This window comes from Halichoerus grypus, chromosome 4, assembly GCF_964656455.1.
Source record: "Halichoerus grypus chromosome 4, mHalGry1.hap1.1, whole genome shotgun sequence".
Lineage (NCBI taxonomy): Eukaryota > Metazoa > Chordata > Mammalia > Carnivora > Phocidae > Halichoerus > Halichoerus grypus.
The window spans coordinates 137,095,785-137,114,864 of record NC_135715.1 but is presented as its reverse complement, the minus strand read 5'-3'; the positions used below and the strand labels follow the sequence as shown (position 1 = coordinate 137,114,864).

Sequence of the window (19,080 nt, the reverse complement as noted above, 5' to 3'; positions counted from 1 at the left end):
AGTTTTAGTGGTTTTAGAGTTTCAAAATATAAAGCCAATTAGAAACAAAAAAGACAGAACTTGACATCTATTTTGTATGCCTCTCGGCAAGAGCTACCCAGAAATGAATATTTAACTGATGGCGCATTTAGCATTTACATGGTTTCCCTCCTTAAAAGCAGCATGAGCTAAAACTTGTGTTCAATATGCTTACAACTTCACTCGCAAATTCAAGTTTGCTTCATATATGGATGCAATTAAGTCCTTCACACTAAAGCAAAGGAACGGCTCTCAAATCCTGGTCCGGGCCTTTGCTGTATAGCAGGAGAGTGAACACGAACACTCGGCTCCCCGACCAGGTCGCTTGCCCTCAGCCATCTCTCTGTGCCACCGCCACCACCCTCCCCAGATACTCAATAAAAATCCAGGGAACAGGACAGCCAGTGTGGAAGGAGGGCTGATGGAATAATCGAGACGACCCAGCCCCTCGTCTGCTACGTGCAAACACCCCCCACAGTCCAGCAGTGAGCTCGGGTGGGAGCTTCAGTGATCACCAGAAGTTTAATTTATTGATAGGATTTACTCTGAAGTGAAGAGGGGGACAGAGAAAGAACGTAGCCGAAGAGTTAAGTGGGCAGGAACCTTGACTGTGAACCTGGTTTTTGTTCTAGTGCTTGAGCACCGTGCAGAACGCGGGCACTTACACGAAGGTGCGCTCCTTTGCTTTTATTTTGCAGAGTGACCCTCCACGAGAAGGAGAATCTTATGAACGCCGAGAACCTTGGCATTGTGTTCGGCCCGACCCTTATGAGATCTCCAGAACTAGATGCCATGGCCGCCTTGAACGATATACGATACCAGAGACTGGTGGTGGAGCTGCTTATCAAAAATGAAGACATTTTATTTTAAATTTTAGTTCGCAGGGGAAAAAGTGTTTTACAGATGAAGGAATGTTTTATAGTAATTTAATTGGCTCTTATAGCTGAATTATTTCTTGGTTAGAAGTTTGGGCAGATAGCCAGATTAAATTGAAGGAACTTTCCACTGTTTCCGTAGTACCGCTCAGCTGTCCTTGTAAAACAGTGAACACACGCGCTCCAGTTCTAGTAACCCTGGGTGTTTATCATGTTAAGAGAAACTCAAGCTACTGCATGATTAGCCCCCTCTTTGGCAAGGGAACCCCACACAAAGGAGACAACAAGCCTGCACCGCCTTTTTGTCCCGGATAGTCTGTGGTTGTAATTCCGCATGTTTCGCAGAGTAAATCTGTCGTGACTCGCTTTTGGGTTCTAGGTCCTTGGTTTCTGACGCTTCTACAAACGTGCCCACAAACGGATGGAACAGCACCTCTGGCTGTCCGCATCCCCATAGACTAGATCATAGGCCGACTCTCGCAAATGCTGCACTTCTGCTTTCTCCTCGTTCTTCTCTAACAGAGTCCTTTCTTTCCAGCAAAAGCAAAATGTGTTTTCAGATTTGTTACTTTAGTCAGTTATCCACCAATAAAACAGTACAATGCAGAACATTTTCTGTTATTATTGGTTTTTTAGTTGCAACTTTGTGTTTTTATCTGGCATGCATTTATTAATTTATTAAATTCGGCTTTCAGAAATCAAAAATATTGATAGTTTACTTTTTTTCCCCATGATTGAGCATATTTGGGAGAATGTGTTTGGCCATTTATTTAATACTGAGTAAGGTTTTGTACTGAGTTCCTCAAATAATTTAAAACTGCTTAGGATTAAAATCCCCATTCATTGGATTTTTCTTCTTGCTAGACTATCTTCTCAACTTCCAGTGGGGGGTGGGGGGGCAGGAGTTCCTTCTCGAGCCACCAGAAGAAGAAAGACTAACTAAAAAGAGTGACTTCTTCAATGTTTGGTTTGTCAGAAATGCTGGTGTTCACATGCAGTGGGGCTGATGAGGCTGCCGGAGGAGTCGGTCCGCATACATCCAGATGCCAGGACATGTGCGGTGGGCCTGATACTGTTACTCGCCACCCGTGTGCCTTTGCACTAAGGACCCTCCAGGTCCGTTTCCTTGTCTGTCGAATGAGCATCCTTCCAGAACTCAAGTTCTATCCTGCTTTAAGAGTAAAAAAAAATAATAGTAATAATGCAAGGCACATTTTTGTGTTTTTGCCACTTCAATCCTTGATACTACAAAGACTATCTCAAAGATGATGGTAACTGACAGAAATGAGGAGTTTTTCCTAGTTTTGCCCCTGGGCTCTAATAGGAAGTGGATAGTATAACTAGTAATGTAGGTGTTCAGAAAAGTGCAGTTGTTCAAAGGTTAGTCCCTCACCGCTGCCTTCTCAACCACAGTCTCCCACGGAAAATGTCATCACACTGAACATTGGATGCATAGATTCAGAGGCTACAGAGATTTGTATAACATAAAAACTTTCTTTAAAATGGAGGCCACTAAATGGCACTATACACTTAAGTCAATGCTCTTGACTCATGAAATACATTTGTCAGAGAAATCTGATCACATAAATCGGTCCCGGGTCAGGTAAGGCTACTGAACTGCTGTGTGTTCATGGCTAATGTTCATTTTGTACCAAGTCTTTTTAAAGGAGAAATCCAGTTGTAAAGAACTATGCTTTATTAGAATATAATCACCCTGTCCTTTTCCTAAAAGGAACAGGTATGGTTGACTTTCGAGTGGGCACTTTTTCTTTTCTAGGGGAAAATTCGTTTATTGTTCTGATTTACTGAAACTTAAAATATTCCATAAAATTACCCAGGAAAATCCAGGTAGCAGAAATATTTAACACTGTGCCTTCAAGAGGTCTCAAGCACATTTTAAAAGGCCATAGAATGATACACACACACACTATGCCACTTAAATCACTTCTGTCTTCCATCCACAGGTATAGACGTAAGCCCCGTGGTGCTGAGGTAACACGGTAGCCTTCCCCCAGCAGGACTGCATAGACGTTCAGGGTTAAGTGTGAATATTACCGGGAGGTTCCAAGTCACCTGATGAATCAGTCCCATTTCAATGTCAGACCAAAGGCAATGAGACACACACCTGAAGGGAACAGCTTCCGTGTGTGTGCAGGGGACAGGTAGGTGCCAGGGCAATCAAGGAGGCCCTTACTAGAATTAGAGATCTACCTGGAGCAGAAGCAATGCCTGATCATAGTAAATACTCAGATGTTTAGATAAACTTCCAAGTCTTCAGACAGGGTCCTTGTTTACCAGGTCTGTGAACAAGCACAGTTGGTATGTTTTTAAAGACCCGGATGTGTAGTTCATCCCCCCAGGGCATGCAGATTCAAATTACAGCTGCATCATCTGTGAGCATTCTTGGACCGTGGGGTGACACTCCTTAAAATGAAGAAACAATCCCCTGTTGGCTCAGGAATAATTACCAGAAGATTTTACACATAGCTTTCTGTGACTAATGGGAGAGTTCTTAAATCGTGCCCTTTTAGGATGAAGCAAAAGTTTCTATTCATTTCCACGGCAGGAGTGAAGGAGGGACACATAAACCTCCCCGTGATCATCCACCAACTTGGCAGCACTGTACCTACTCTGCCCCCAATGTCAGGTCCATTTCTTCCAAATTTTCTATATATAGTTTTAAAGACATTGAGAAATCAATCGCTCTTCTCTACACTTTGTTAGTTTTTAATGCCAGTTAGTCATACCAGCTGGCCAAAGGAAGTCGTTCTTCACTGAATTGATATTTAAAATGTTTGCTAAGTGGAAGAATGGATGTTTATCAAAATGTTCCTGGTTACTTGATGAGCTCAAATGGAGTGCCTCTGAATAAATTAGGTTCAGGGTTCCAACACTATTCATTTTCAACAAAATATTTTAGAGTTTATAGCCCCAGAGCTGATTAGGTATTATTGGTAATTCCATTTAAAGAGAAAAAGTTTTGTTTTTGTTTTTTAATGCACACTGGAAAAGCAGGATACCCAAAATTCTCCCAACTGCATGTTTTACTCATTGGGAGGGCAACTTCTTGTAGAACTCTTTCAGGATCTTTATAACCTGATTTGCCTATAACAACTGTGTGGTACTCACATTTGTCTATTAGTGTTAAGTGAATGGCACATCCTTGTATGAGCTGAAGTAATAGTGATCTTCACATACATCATCATCCCACCTCACACTCCCACTGAACGTCTGGGCCGTTTTGACCCTTGATTGGCTCACACTGTGGTGGAATGTACGAGACAGCTAAGAAGAAGCAGCATTGCCAGGGATCTGTCAGCTTCTCTAAGTTTTAGAGATCTAGTTTTTACTTGCACTCTCTGTCCAAATGCAGCCCAGTCCTGCATCCCCTGGTGTATCTATACTCCTCATTCCACTCCCATTTCCTGCCTGCTCCCGGTGGGCCAGGCACTGTGCTAGGCCTGGGAACAAGGTCAGTTCCAGTTCTCAGGGAACTTAACAGGTCAATGTGGCCTCGTCAGACTTGGATTTTGTCCTTTTTCTGAGTATCTTATTTCCTATGGGCCTCAGCACTAGACGTCAACAGAAAGCTAAAACAAGACAGCATGGCTGGGGCGCCTGGGTGGCTCAGTCGTTAAGCGTCTGCCTTTGGCTCAGGTCATGATCCCAGGGTCCTGGGATCGAGCCCCGCATCGGGCTCCCTGCTCGGCGGGAAGCCTGCTTCTCCCTCTCCCACTCCCCCTGCTTGTGTTCTCGCTCTCTCTCTCTTTCTCTCGCTGTGTCTCTCTGTCAAATAAATAAAATCTTTAAAAAAAAAAACAAAAACAAGACAGCATGGATGTATTTGCCTTTCTTGGGGGAAAGCGTGGGTTCACAAACCACACTCTTACAGTACCATTGATACTTTCAAGTTGACTATAAACATTCATTTGACCAATAAGCAAAGAAAATATGAAAATGACTTCACACATACTCAGTATGAGCTTATTTGGAAGCATCAAGAGCGTAAGGTCTTAGCTGCCTGTCCCTGTGGGCAAGTGTGTTTTCTGGAATGGGACGACGGAGCACGAAGGAGCCCCATCATGTCCTCTGCCGTGGGTCCACTCACCCCTGACTTCCCTGCATCGCTCGAGTCTAGGCAGTGCTGCTAGTGGTCCTTTGCATTGCTTCTGGCCAATTCTGTGCTTAGTTGGTGGTCCTTTGGGAATAAGAGATGGTCTCAACCTGACAGCTCAGAGTCACCATTCATCTAAAACAGACTGACAATCTTTCATATTTACTGAATAGTAGTGAAAGGAAAAAAACCAAAGTTGTTCTTTTCTCTTGGTTCTGTCCAGTCAAGAAATTAGGTCATAACACATATACCAAATCCCACTTAAGACCAACTAGCAATTTTATTAATAAAGGTTATATTAATACTTCTATCATAGTTCCAAACATTTGTTTCAACACATTCTCCTACCTTATTAAAGTCATCAGGACCTCTCAGCAAATGCTTAAAATTTTTTTAAAGTAAAATTATTTCACTAGTCCTGCGTCTCACACAAGGATCTCACATCAATTGATATTTCACATACTGGAACCAAAAATCAAGGAAAAGTTAAGCTAAAAGTTAGGATTCATTCATCACCAATTAGTGGAAGGAAAACCCTGATTTATGAGTCACGTTTTCTCTGAAGATATATTTTAATAATCTTTCAGTCGTAATATATTTCACAATGGCAAGGTTTTCCTTTTTTGTTTATTGCACCCAACAGCACAAAACAGCACAAGCAGTATAAACGCCATGTTGCTGACCCAGTTTTTGGCGCTCCGTGAACACTTGCAAGTGTTGGGGTTTAACTGTCATTCACACACAGTCACAATTATTATTGGAGCAGGTAACATCAGCAGGCGAGGTACAAATCCTAGGAGTGGTTTTTCTCGTTCTGAAACAACTACTTAACTGCCCGTGTCACTACGGTATCACAAAAAGCAGAGGAGGGGATGTTTAAAGATTAAATATGAAGGAAATTAGCAAAAAGGATCTTCTAGAGGTAAAATGTTGTAAACTTGGAATGTTCTAAAAACATAAAAATCTTTTGGTTTGCACTGGGTGAATCTTAGACCAGTGAGTTTCCTTTTTGATATTGCCTATAAGTACAAGCTGGGCACAAGCCAAGTCTTGTCGGTGCCAAAAACAAAAAAGTATCAAGGCCTGGGCTGGTCATTGGGATGCCTCTTCCTATGAGCGGACATTTTCCTAAGGCAGTTTTTATTTTTGCCAACGAAAATTCATAATATTGAGCAATAACTTATTGTTTCTTTTTACAAATTGTATCCAAACTATGTGAGAAAGGAGATGATTCAGGCATACAAAGGTTAAGTTCAAGTACATCAGCTCTCCGTCCCCAGAGTCTAGGAACACTGTGACATCAAAATGTGGAGGAAGGGGGGGGGGGGGGGGGAGTAAAAATTGTAGAGCTTTGGAATGCGTTCAAGTAGTTACCATCTTAAAACAGGCTATTATAAATATAAGTTGTTTTATGTAAGCCTCAGGGTAACCACAAAGCAAAAACCTATAGTAGATACATAAAAGATAAAGATGAAGGAGTCTAAGCAGACTACAAAGAAAGTCATCAAATCATAAAGAAGGAGAGCAAAAGAAAGGAACAGAAGAATTACAAAACAGTCAGAAGCCAATTAACAGGGTGCCTGGGTGGCTCAGTCGTTAAGCGTCTGCCTTTGGCTCAGGTCATGATCCCAGGGTCCTGGGATCGAGCCCCACATTGGGCTCCCTGCTCCGCGGGAAGCCTGCTTCTCCCTCTCCCACTCCCCCTGCTTGTGTTCCCTTTCTCGCTCTGTCAAATAAATAAAATTAAAAAAAAAAAAAAAGAAGCCAATTAACAAAATGGCACTGAGTACACATCTATCAACAATTAGTTTAAATGTAAATAGACTACATGCTCCAATCAAAAGACACAGAGTGGCTGACTGGGTAAAAAAACAAGAGCCATCTCTATGCTGCCTACAAGAGACTCCCCTAGATGTCAGGACACAGGCTGGAAATGAAGGGATGGAAAAAGATACTCTGTGCAGATGGAAGCACAGAGAAAGCTGGAGCTGCTATATTTACATCAAACAAAATAGACTTTCAAGCAGACTGTGATAAGAGACAAAGAAGGGCATTACATAATGATAAAGGGGTTAATCCAACAAGAGGATATAACATCTGTAAATACTTATGCACCCAGCATAGGAACACCTAAATGTATAAAGCAAATACTAACAAAGCTAAAGGGAGAAAGAGCAACACAATAGTCCTGGGGGACTTTAATACCCCACTTTCACCAATGGATACATCATCCAGACCCAAAATCAATAAGGAAACATTAGCCTTACACGCTATATAACCAGAGGGACTTAACAGATAACGTAAAACACCCGACCCAAAAGCAATAGCATCATACACCTTCTTCTCGAGCACAGATGGACCTTCTCCAGGACGGACTCTAGGTCAGGCCACAAAACAACTCTTAACAAACTTAAGACTGAAATCAGATCAAGCATTTCTCCGGATATAACTAGAAATCAACCTTGAGAAAATTAGAAAATTCACAAATATGTAGAGATTAAATAGCATGCTACCGCACAACCAGCAGGTCAACAAAGAAATAAAAAAAAAAGGAAGAAAATAAATACCTGAGGACAAATGAAAACGGAGATACGACTTACCAAAATCTGTGGGACGCAGCAAGGTTCTAGGCACGGACACTACTGAGCCGGCATGGAAGGCAGCCGTAACCGTAGGGCCCCGGGCCCTCAGCCCGCGGCGGGCCCGCTTCTCTCACTACCCTGCCTTACCCAGGGCGGCGGTTTTCAAACCTGAGCCTCTTCCACGGATCACCTGGAGAATAAAGGCCCCGCCCGCACTTTGGGAATTAGCAGGCCTGGGGTGGGGCCCCAACATTTGCATTTCTAACAAGCTCCCAGGTGATGTTGTTGCTGCCACCTGGGATCATGCTTGGGGAACCACTGGCTCAGTCTTAGCCCTGGCTGCCCATGAGGCTCACCGGAGGCCCCACCGCAGGCCAGTTAGACCAAATGCTCTGCGGGCAAGGCCTGGGAAGGCGGTTCCCCAGGTGATTCTCACCTGGCCCTGCTGTGCTAAAGGAACTCAGCTCCATTTTCTGTTGGCGAGTTAAAATGCACGCGGGGTTTGTTTTAATCAGGTATGGTGCGACTGGCAGACATGGACAGGATTGGCAGGGAGTAGAAAGGTTATACTCACAGACCTCCAGAAACAGGAGACAGGGCCACATAGGGATGGGCCAGTCAGGCAGAAAGGGGGAGGGCAGAGCAAGGCCCAGAAACTCTCCTGGGGTTTTCTTGGGAAGGAACGGGGATTTAGGGTAGGTTCCCTGAGTCGGTTTGGTATTGGATAGTTTGAAGAATTTCAGCAGGCTCTGGACTCTAGGGGTGGTCCCTAGTTGTCTGGAACCTGGCCCTGGGGTGACATAAGCAGGAGGATTCCGGTTTGGTGTGTGAGAGTTTGATAAAGGAGATTGTTGGGGATGTGGGCTCTTCGGGTGGTTGGTTAGTATATCACAGGTGCACTTGTACAGGGGTCCTTCGCCTCTAGGAATTAGCTCCCCCTGAGAGGGGCAGTCTTCCCAGGTTCAACACCCCAAATGCCAGAGCATCAAGAATACAAAAAATAAGAAAATATGGTCAGTAGTTGGCTGCCTCTGCTTCCCTTCAGAATCTCCCCCTCCTAGTTTATGACCCAAGCCTGTGTCCTCAATACTTCCTTTTACTCAAGTTTATTGTAGATTACATAGCTTCACCTAAATTAGAGGTCAAGTCAGAAAAAGGAGATGGGCTCTAACATGAATCACTTCAAGGATTTCGATTTCTTGGCCTGCACTTGATGAGACTAGCCTTGCACAAAATGTAAGAAATGGAAATTGTTCTGAGGACTTCGACACAACCCGCCTCAGCCTAACCCAGCCAGAAGGTCTGGGAGTTGGGTCCTCTTGTGTCAACACGGCTCAGCTGTTTGTCCCAGGAGACCTTTGCCCAAGGAAGCTGAGACTGCTTGCTTCAGAAGTTCCTGCAGATCAATCTACCTGAGACGAAGGGCTGCTCACCCGGGCAAACAGCTGGCTAATCCAAGAGCAGTTTACCCATTAAGACCCCCTGCGAGACCCCTGCTGTGTTCGTCAGCCTTATACTACCATATCCCCGCCCCCTCGAAAGACACATCGTAACCACTGAATCCAGAACCCCCAAGCCCCACAAAATCTGACCTGCTCCGCTTGCGCCCTGGCTTCCAGCGAGCTTGGTTTTGCTTTAGTTGCAGGCAGTCAGATAATGTATCAGGAAGCTCAACAGTGATTTCAAGAGCCAAGGGCTCTATTGTAGTCAAGTTTGGGAAATCCTATATACCAGTTCCACCTTCATGACAATTGCAATCATGTGAGAATGATAACGTTTCTGAAAATTCTGGATTAAAAAATAAAACCTTCAGATATTAAGCAAACGAGCAGCTTGTGCATAGGAAGCCTTGGTTTTTCTGCAAACTTACTAACTCCTCTAAGAACATTCCCCCCCACCCCCAAACATCGGCCTGTAAAACATTGATTTGGGCATGAATGGTTTAAGAGAAATTAAGAAGTACTAAGTATATAAAGTATAACCCTGAAGCTAATGGTGAGTGAGAGGCACCCAGGCTTCCCCCTCCTGCAAGTGTCCTCACCCGCCCATCAGGCCTCTGTGCTAAACCGGCTGCTGGGGCGAGGGGAGTTTCCACGTCATGAATGGTTTCTACATGATCGATGAAGAAGGCTTATTGGAATCCACCAGTCTGTGTGGAGGCCGTCCATTGCACCCGCCTGCCTTGGATTCCCGAAGCCACTGAAGCCCGTGCACACGGCCCGGCTTGGGCCTCGGTGCCCGCTCGCCCGAAAACAGTTCCCGCTCCTGGTGGGGCCACGAGAAGATCCCAGGAAATCCCCGGCTGGCCCCTTCACAGCCCTCTCAGAGCGGGGAGGAGATATCAGTCGGGGAGCCTAACTTCCTTGCTATTTCCTCTCTGGAAAAACCCTGCTTTTGTCCCAGACTGGGGAGAAGAAACTAAGAAACGATCAGAGAATTCCAGGATCCAGTGCATTGTCTATGAAACAGGTGGCCAAGCAAAGAGGGCGACTGGCCTCACAAAATCAAGGTTATTCAGATTACCAGTGGACATTGTGCCAGTGTGCTCCTGGATATGTCCTCATTAAAAATTAATCACCATTAATATTAATTACAGCGATTAAGAAGAAACATCTGAAGACAGACTTGAATCCTTATAGCTCTAAGCTGGGTGAAGCAAGATAACACAGAGCTGCCAAAGGGAAGAAGCTTCATCATCTTACTTAAAACAGAAAGGAAGGGGGCGCCTGGGTGGCTCAGTCGTTAAGCGTCTGCCTTCGGCTCAGGTCATGATCCCAGGGTCCTGGGATGGAGCCCCGCATCGGGCTCCCTGCTCAGCAGGAAGCCTGCTTCTCCCTCTCCCACTCCCCCTGCTTGTGTTCCCTCTCTCACTGTGTCTCTGTCAAATAAATAAATAAAATCTTTAAAAAAAGAAAGAAAGGGAAAGATAAGCCAGACGTTACCTAACAAGGCTTGGGCTAGGGTCTGAGCTCCTGGGACACTGCTCCCCCCACAACCCCCATGTGATCTCCCCTGTATCACAGCTCACTTCTCGGATCACATAGCTGTCTCTCTGCAGAGGGAAGTCAAAGGTTTTCATCCCACAATGTCCATCCCACTCCAAGTCTACTGAGCTGAATTTGGATTATGACAAAGTTTTTTTTTTTTTTTTCTTGCCTACACCCCCGTGAACCACTGTTCTTTCTTCGTTTTCCAACTTTATGATGGGGAGGGTGGGACAAAGGGTTCGGTGGAAAATCATTCTGAGGGGGAGCTGGGGATTTCTCACAAGGAATGAGTGCCCAAGGGCCCTGCATTGCTGGATAGTGGGGCTTTGAGAAGCCTGGGGGACGGCCCAGCAGAGAACTGGCCCAGGCCGACTTTAGCCTAAGATGCAGGAAGCATGTCCTCCCACCCCCACCCTGTAAAGCAGCGCAAAGGCAAGGAAAAGTGGTGAAGGGCAGAAAACCCATGTGGTCCACTAACAACACGGCTAGCTGCTTGCTTTTGTGTATGTTTTCCTTGTACCAAAAGCCTGGCCCCCAGTCAAATATAATCCAAAGGACAAACATACTAAATCGGCTCTTGGAGTGCCCACAGCTTTCTACAATGTTGTGGGGGAAAAAAGACTTCAGGTCTGGAATTTAAAAACAAAACCTGCTGATTATAAAAACTGTATTACAGGAGAGAAGAGAATGTGGTCAGCCAGGGGCTGGGGGCCCTGAAACATCAAAATTGCAGGCTTTCTTTTCTACCCAAGCTTCCTGCCCCTGCCCCCCCAAGGCTTTCCTTGTGTCAGCAGGGGAGGGCGACTACAGGGGAGAGAGACCTCAGCCAGTCCCCGAGGGAGTGGACGGTGGCTTTATTGCAGGCCAGCCATTCCAAAACCGCTCTCTGAAAATGGCACTGAGAAGATACACCGAAGGAAGTACTTGTTCTGAAAGATCAAAGGGAAGATGATGGAAACTCTGTGTTCAAGGGAATAAAGCGTTAAGGATCTAGTTGTCACCTGAGTTTTTACTGAATGCAGGACCTGCGGTTCTTGTGATTACCCAGGGGCGGATTTTCTGGTCAGCAGCACAGAACTGTTTCGAATTCCATCCACTCACCCCAGTGCTCTGAGCCCTGGAGTAGGCCAGAGGCTTACATTGCCCCCGAGCCCCCTGCTGCCCCAGGTTAGATGGGTCTCTGGGAAGGCCCCTACCCTCAGCCCACAGTCCCGGGGCTGCAGGACGACCGCAGGGCGTGGGATCATCTGGGGCCCATGTGTTTCCCAGAGCGGCTGAGGAGCTGAGGCTTACGAATGGGTGGGTGACCTGGCAGAGATGCGTGGTCATGGTGGAACGGTGGAATCCGGTTGCCATGGGGATAGGAGGTGTTCTGCTCAAGCTCTGTGAGAGCAAATTTTCCATCGTGTATATGTAAACATACTGCAGCATCTTGAGTTTTTAAACTCGTTTTCTTTTTCAAATTGCATCCAGGGTGGGCTCACACATCCCAAGAATTACGGAAGGTACTTTTCCAGGGGACAGCTCCTTGGAGGGTGTTCGGGGTTCAGCTTTTGTTTAGGCCTGGCGGTGGAAAGGAGAACACGGGGCTCCTTTTCAGGAAGCAGCAAGATCTGCCTGGCTTCCTGGGGGTTCCTGGGGGCATCTCCAAGGTTGCATGGCCGAGAGTGGGAGGAGCTCTAGAGATAGGCCAAGGACAGCACTTTTCCTCTCCTGTGATCTTCAATGAGGAAGTTTCACACTGTTTTCCACCTTCCCTGCTGTTCGGTAAATGACTCCACAGTCCTCGCTCTCTCCTTTAGGTCAACATGCAGGAACAATTTTTTGAGCCGGTCTTAGCCAGTTTGGACCCCTAAAACAAAGTGCCATAGATGGGGCGGCTTACACAACCTTAATTTCTCACCCTCCTGGAGGCTGGGAGTCCAGGATTGAGGTGCTGGCAGATCCGGCGGTGTCTGCTCAGCACCTGCTTCCTGGCTTACAGATGACGGTCTTCTTGGATCCTCACATGGAAGAAAGAAGAAGCAAGTTCCCTTGTCTTATCTGATTAGAGCACTTATCCCATTCAGAAAGGCTCCATTCTCATGACCTAATTTTCTTCCACAGGTCTTACCTCATAATACCATTACAGTAGGGGTTAGCATTTCAACATACGAATTTGGGGGGACACATTCCATCCATAATAACCCCTGTGAACTTTTTTTCTGGTGGGTGGTAAAATACACATAAAATGCATCATTGTCACTATCTTAAATGTACAATTTCGTGGTATTAAGTACATTCACAAGGTTGTGCAACCATCACCATTTCCACAACTTTTTCATCATGCCAAACAAAAACCGCCCACCCATTAAACAATGGCTCCCCATTACCCCTCCTCCCCCAGTCCCAGGCAACCACTCTTCCCCTTCCTGTCTCTAGGAATTTGCCAGTTCGAGGTACTTTAGATAAGTGGACTCATGCAATAGTTATCATTTCATGACTGGCTTCTCTCATTTACTAGAATGTCCTCAGGGTCATGCATGCTGTAGGCTGTATCAACTCTTCGTTCCTTTTTCAGGCTGGATAATATGGCTTTTATGTACATACCATGTTTTATTTATCCGTTCATCTGCCAACCGACACTTGGCTTGTTTCCAGCTTTGACTACTGTGGATAATGCTGCTGGGAACACGGGAGTACAGATACCTGCTTGGGTCCCTAGTGTCAGTTTTGTGGGTATATACCCAGAAGTAGGGCTTGCGGGAGCCTACGACAATCCTGTGTCCAACTTTCTGGAGGGGTGTCATGCTATTTTCCACAGTGAGCCTTTGTGGACTTAGGATCAGTGGCTTTCCTGGGGCAGCTGAGGACTGTTTTCCAAGGGAGTTTGGCCATGAGCATCGCGGTCTTTGTTAATTCTCTTACACTCACTCATCTATGTTTCTCCAAGGCTTTCTGCAGGTCTTCCTTAGTTCAGTTCTCTTCTATTGTCTGTTTAGACTTTAATGTGTCTGGGGGCAGCAGACTGATGATCTATTCACTGACAGACTAGCAACAGGGTGGGGTGGGGCGAAGCCTCATCTTCCTGGTCTTCCAAACCCTCCTGAGCCACCCTGTCAATCCCACAATACTTGGCTTCCAATATTCACCCATGGGGACCTGGGCATCTGGGCCAGCAGGCAGGCCTCTTTGGCCTTTACACCCCATGATTTCCCGCCACTTTCACAACATCCTTTCCTTCATCCTGACACCCTCCCTGGCTCCCCACGGCCACCGCCACCTCCACCCCCTCCTTCACAGAGCTCCTTCTCCTGAGGACTTCCCCGGCACTGCAAGTCTATAGCCCGCTCTAGAGTTTTCCACCGTTATTTCCAATGATTTGTCCTCTCAGGAGCAGTACACATCCCACCCTGACCCTCGCCAGGACCTGGTACAAGGCTAAGCTCATAGTAGAACTTGGTAAATAAGGGCCTATTGATTTATGACCCTGGTCAGAGACTTGGACAAAGACGCTGCCTCGGGTCCCTGGAATAAAGGAAGCCTACGGGTAGCAGAAGAGGCCATTTCTCGACGTGGAGGCTGGAAGATCCCTCTGCTACATTTGCTTTTTTTGTCTTCTTAACACTGGTTATTGTGAAATATAACATGCTCAGAGAAGCACATGAAATGTAAGCAAACAGTTTAATCAATAATTATAAAGCAAACATCCTTGTCACCACCACCTAAGAGGGAGAACGCTGAAAGGCACCCCAAGAGCCCCCTTGTACTCTGGAACCCAGGCCAGTTCTGACTCCTCTCCTTCCCCCCGGGGCAACCCTATCCTGACTTTTATAATAGTGTTTTTCTTGATTTTTTTTCATACGTTTTCCGCTTTTATACACATCCCTAAAAAACATGGTTTAGTTTTTCTTGTCTTTGAACTTTGCATGAGTGGAATAATGCTGTACACATTCTTTTAGGATTTGCTTCACTTGGCTTTGTGTGTGTGTGTTGCATCCATGTCCTCGCACCAAGCCGGGGTTGGTTCATCTTTACAGACTACAGCATTCCATCGTACAGCTCAGCTTGGTTTATTTAGGGCACGTGCGCTATGAATGGTGAGGGACAGTGTGTTGTTTCCAGTTTGGGGCTATTAGGATGAAGATACCTATGCTCATTCTTCTACATCTCCAAAAGCAGAGCATGTGCGTAGGGAGCAGGACTGCTAGGTCGCCGCGTCTGTAGAGCTTCACCTCTACCAGCGGACGAATGACCTATTTTCCTAAGTGGTCGTGTCATTCGCACTTTCACCCCAAGTGAAAAAGTGTCTCTGCATCCCAGCTCTCCAACATTCAACAAATGCTCTGCAAATTCATAGGCAAGGAGGGCCTGCCTGTCCTCTTCTACTAGACCTAAAACCGTTCAACAGACATCCTGGAACGTAGCAACCTCCAAACCGGGGGGCCCTTGGAGATGCTTCCACAGGCGCCCCTACCCCAGTTTTGGGGTGTTAGGGGTAGGAGAGACACAGCACAAGAATACGAATCTCAGGGGCAGGGGGCCCCAGGGGCTTGTTGCTGTCCGCCCGGAGCTATGAACCACAGAGCCCTGCCAGCTACAGACCCAGCCAGCCGGTCATAAAACAGACATCAAAGGCTCAGGATGCCACTGCCTGTGGGTTTAAAGAGCCCAGGTGCCACCTGCAAGCTCCCTCTTTGCTCCCCGCTGAGCTGTGCACCTGCCCTGACCAGGGCTGCCACCAGCGGGCTCCATGTGACCAGGGGAGCCAGGGCGGAAGGTCAGGATCTCGCTTGGCCTTACCAGCTGGGAGTGCTCACTTGAGCTCTGTGACTGGGGCTTACCCCGGGAATGAAGCAGAGATGCTGCACTAATCTTTTTAAAAAGCACCTCATTGTTACCGGTTTCGTTTCTTTTTTTTTTTTTTTTAAAGATTTTATTTATCTGACAGAGACACAGTGAGAGAGGGAACACAAGCAGGGGGAGTGGGAGAGGGAGAAGCAGGCTTCCCACGGGGCAGGGAGCCCGATGTGGGGCTCGATCCCAGGACCCCGGGATCATGACCTGAGCCGAAGGCAGACGCTTAACGACTGAGCCACCCAGGCGCCCCCTGGTATGGTTCCTAAAAAGCACAGGACAAAACCTAAGTCGAGACAGAGCATCTCGTCTCCACAGCTACAAGGCCTTGAACCAAATGTTACAACAAACCATTGGTAATGGAAACAATCAATATGGTTCTGCTTAACTGTCCCTGGAGCCAGCCTACAAAGTAAGTTGGCCTCCGTCTCCCACCTGCTTCATCTCCATGGCCAACACACAGTCCAGGAGGCGTCTGGGCCTTTTGTCCAGACCCAGGCTCTTGTGAGAGGTTTTAACAGGGCTTTGGAAAGCTGGATCCAAAGCTTTCCAGCTTCTTCCCCGTGTTATAGAGAGGCGGGGTCAGGTGGCCTGCTGTTGATTCTCCCAGTGGCCAGTCCCTCACTCCCCACTCATTCTAATCTTCTGGTGCCCCTTGTCGCCCAGGAGCCTCGTGTGACCCCCCATGTGCAGAGGACCCACCCCTGCATGCCCTCCACACACCCCCTCACTAGCATCAGTCTCTCCGGCTCCCACCCTTAGAACTGGACAGCCCAGCCCTCAGTAATCTGATGACCAGCCCTATGGAGGGGATCGAACTGTTTATATGTTACTGTTCTCAGGCAACATGACTGCATTTCACCTGGGCCCTTCTGAAAGCAAAACCGTCCTCCAGAAACGTGGCCCCCACGAGGGGCTGCATGCCCTGAGCTGGGTTCATGGGGCTCTGCTTGGGGCGTCCTGACTGCAGGGACCCTTGGATCATACTGTGTAGGGGGCTACCTATTCCCCCCACGCCTGAGACCATCCCATTTCCAAGGCGTTGGGGACAAGGATACAAGAGAGAGGGCTCCTCTCTGTGGGGGCGCAGAATAAGCTCACTCTGTCCAGCCCAGCCGCAGCGCCAGCTGGTGAGCTTGCCAGATCTTTCTCTATCCCCCATACCACCTCCTCCTCTCACCTAAAATGGGAGGAGAGAGGGGGAGGAAATGCTGTCTTTTCCTCCTGCACTGCATTTATCCTAACTGCAGACCGGCTGTAGAGCTGGGGAGAAGATAAACAGACAAGTCTGGTTCCAATCTTTCAACATCTCCCAGCGTCCCCCAGCCCGCTCCGTTTCTCTCCTACCTTGTCGGAGGAGGAACTCGGCCTGGCTTCCACCGCCCCACCCTGCGTCTGAGACCGTCTCCTTGGCTGGAGAGGTTCTCCTGCTCCTCGTGGGAGCCTCAGACCCCAGCTGAAGCTGTTTCACCTGCTGGGCCCGGGAGTTTTGACAGGTGCTTAGCGTTTTCTAACCAATTCTCACCTTGGCCTTGGCCACTTAGTTAACTGCTAGTTCTACCCTGTCCCCCCCTTTCTCCAGAGGAATGGCACATTTGGTGTTGCCTCACACCCCACCCCTCCCTTGGAGAGTCTGAGGAGAAATACAGAAATGGCAACAGTCTGGATAGCCACCAAGTAGAATGTCAGGTCTGGACCAAAGCCAACGGGGTATAGGACAGGAGGGGAAAACCTCTGAGGCCGGGACATTGTCTCCTTTCATCTTCATTATAGCCCATGGACGATAAAAAAAAAGCAGTCAGTAGTCTCCCTTTTGAAAACCGGAAGAATCTGCATCGAACTCAGGCGTGTGGCTGTGTATTACCCACGGGCTTGAGTGAGGAGCCAGAGCTGTGACGGGGCAGGACCATGGGGGGGAAGGGGGACTGGGGGGGGAGGGGAGTCCTGGGCCTGCACGGGCTCAAAGGCAGCTGTTCCAGGTCCTGTGGCCAGCCTCAGCCCCAGTGGTCCCTGCAGGGTCTGCGATGTCCAGCCGTCCCCGGTGGGGTTGCCCGGTCCCTGGAGGACTGGGCTTCTGCGGCCGCCTGTGGGCCTGGCTGGGCAGAACCTCATGCCTCTGTTTTCCTCGGTTCACTCTGCAGTCCTCCCTGAAATTGAGCCCTCCCATCGCCATTCAACACACCCGCTTCTGCTTAAATCAGCCAGAGTTGGTTTCTGCTGCTTACAGGTGAGAGCTCGGGCTGATTCCCCAGGGCTCTGGAGCTCTGAGTCCAGAGACTTCTATCCTACTCCTTTCCAAATGCTTTCTGCCTGCCCCAGGCCAGAGTAGGCCCCTTCTGCTAGACCAACCGAGCACAGCACATGGCAAAGGGGAAGGAGAAAAGCCTTCAAATCGAGCACCAGTCCTGCCATCCAACACTGAGAGCCAGGCTTCCTCTACCCACGGGCTTTTCCCCAACAATCAGCCGAGCAGACTGAGGAGTAACGTGTCCTACGGACTGCTGAGGGCACCCAAACAACGAGAAGCATGCCATCCTGAGGAGTCCCCTTACAGCCTCCTGTGTGGCTTTTGACTGATTGATTCAAGCTCAGCTGCTTAAGTCACAAGGTACTTCTAAATGGGATTTTTATTACTAAAAGCCAGGTGCCCAGAGCCTAGAGTTACAATCCGGTATTATGGTCTACACTGCCATGTTAGTAATCACCATGATCCCATTATAACAACAATTAGAAAACCAGGCGAGTATTTCATAGGCTTGCTCTCTTGCATTGGTGGTTTTCTCTCTGCCCATGCTTTAAACACCTGCCTGGCAATGCTCCCTATTTAAACTGAGGCAGGGGTGGGCCAGAGCATCCCTTTGTGCCTTGAAATGACTTGTTTGCTTCTACTCAGTAGAGTCGGAATGTATGATTCCTTAGCCCTTGGGAGAAGTTTCAAATAACAAGAAACAAAAGGTTTCTTAAATCCATCCAGAGATGTGGAGGGGGTCGTGGGCCGTACTTGAATTAAGACCTGGGTGACTTCTTTTGAGTATCTCTGGCCTCAGAATAAAAGTGTGATGCTCCCACACGCAGGGACCTTGAGCAGACAGAAGCCAGGCTCTGACTGTAGTCCCCGAAGGCTGCAGAATCCATCCAGCACGGGAGGCTGGGCCATCCGTGAACATGTGCGCTCTGCGAGAGTCCAGCCCCCTGGGGTCCCCAGGATCCCACCTTCCTGGCAACATCCCCATGTGTCATCATTCCAGCGGTCTGATTAGCTGTAGAACGTGCGGTTTCCTTGTTCCCAGGATTCATCTGAGTTAACTCTGCTGCTAATTGGGTTTGTATCTGGCAGTGGTGACATCGAAGAAAGGTTTTGTAGTCAATTATGTTCTCCTGGAACACACGGGCAGAGGTTGTCCTGTCAGCGCTCAGGTGGTCTCTACCTTAATGAGCTGCCCCAGACAAAGGCACCAAAGGACATTATTGTCCCTGAGTACCTGTCTTTAGTGGCTTCTGTTGAACAAGAGAGCGGGCTTTACTGCACTTTCCAATTGCCTGTTTTCTGTGGAACACATCTGAATGTGATCAGGTGCGTTCGAGCCACTTTAAAAAAATCATCCCCGAGGAAATAAAATGCGCACACGCTCTTCCTGCAGCCGAACGATGGAGGGTTTGGTTTAAGG

General features: G+C 47.7%; 1 protein-coding gene and 2 long non-coding RNA genes across 8 annotated transcripts in view; 1 reads left to right on the top strand and 2 right to left on the bottom strand.

Annotated features, from left to right (window-relative positions):
* The window catches only part of CHN1 (chimerin 1), a 192,399-nt gene extending 190,895 nt beyond the window's left edge, over window positions 1–1,504 (top strand). For 4 of the 5 annotated variants that reach the window (XM_078071012.1, XM_036075772.2, XM_078071013.1 and 1 more), the window contains one exon: window positions 717–1,504. In XM_078071012.1, coding sequence (XP_077927138.1) covers window positions 717–888 — 172 coding nt within the window. In that variant the 3' untranslated portion in view covers window positions 889–1,504. The remainder of the gene's footprint in view (window positions 1–716) is intronic. The other variant, XM_078071014.1, reaches the window with a different exon arrangement.
* The window catches only part of LOC118525213 (uncharacterized), a 127,464-nt gene that overhangs the window by 44,390 nt on the left and 63,994 nt on the right, over window positions 1–19,080 (bottom strand). The gene's annotated exons all lie outside the window — the stretch shown is intronic.
* Window positions 1,359–16,875, bottom strand: LOC144381628 (uncharacterized). The gene is made up of 2 exons (XR_013447219.1): window positions 16,760–16,875; window positions 1,359–2,064 (listed from the first exon to the last, which is right to left on the bottom strand). It is a non-coding gene; the product is annotated as an uncharacterized LOC144381628 (long non-coding RNA).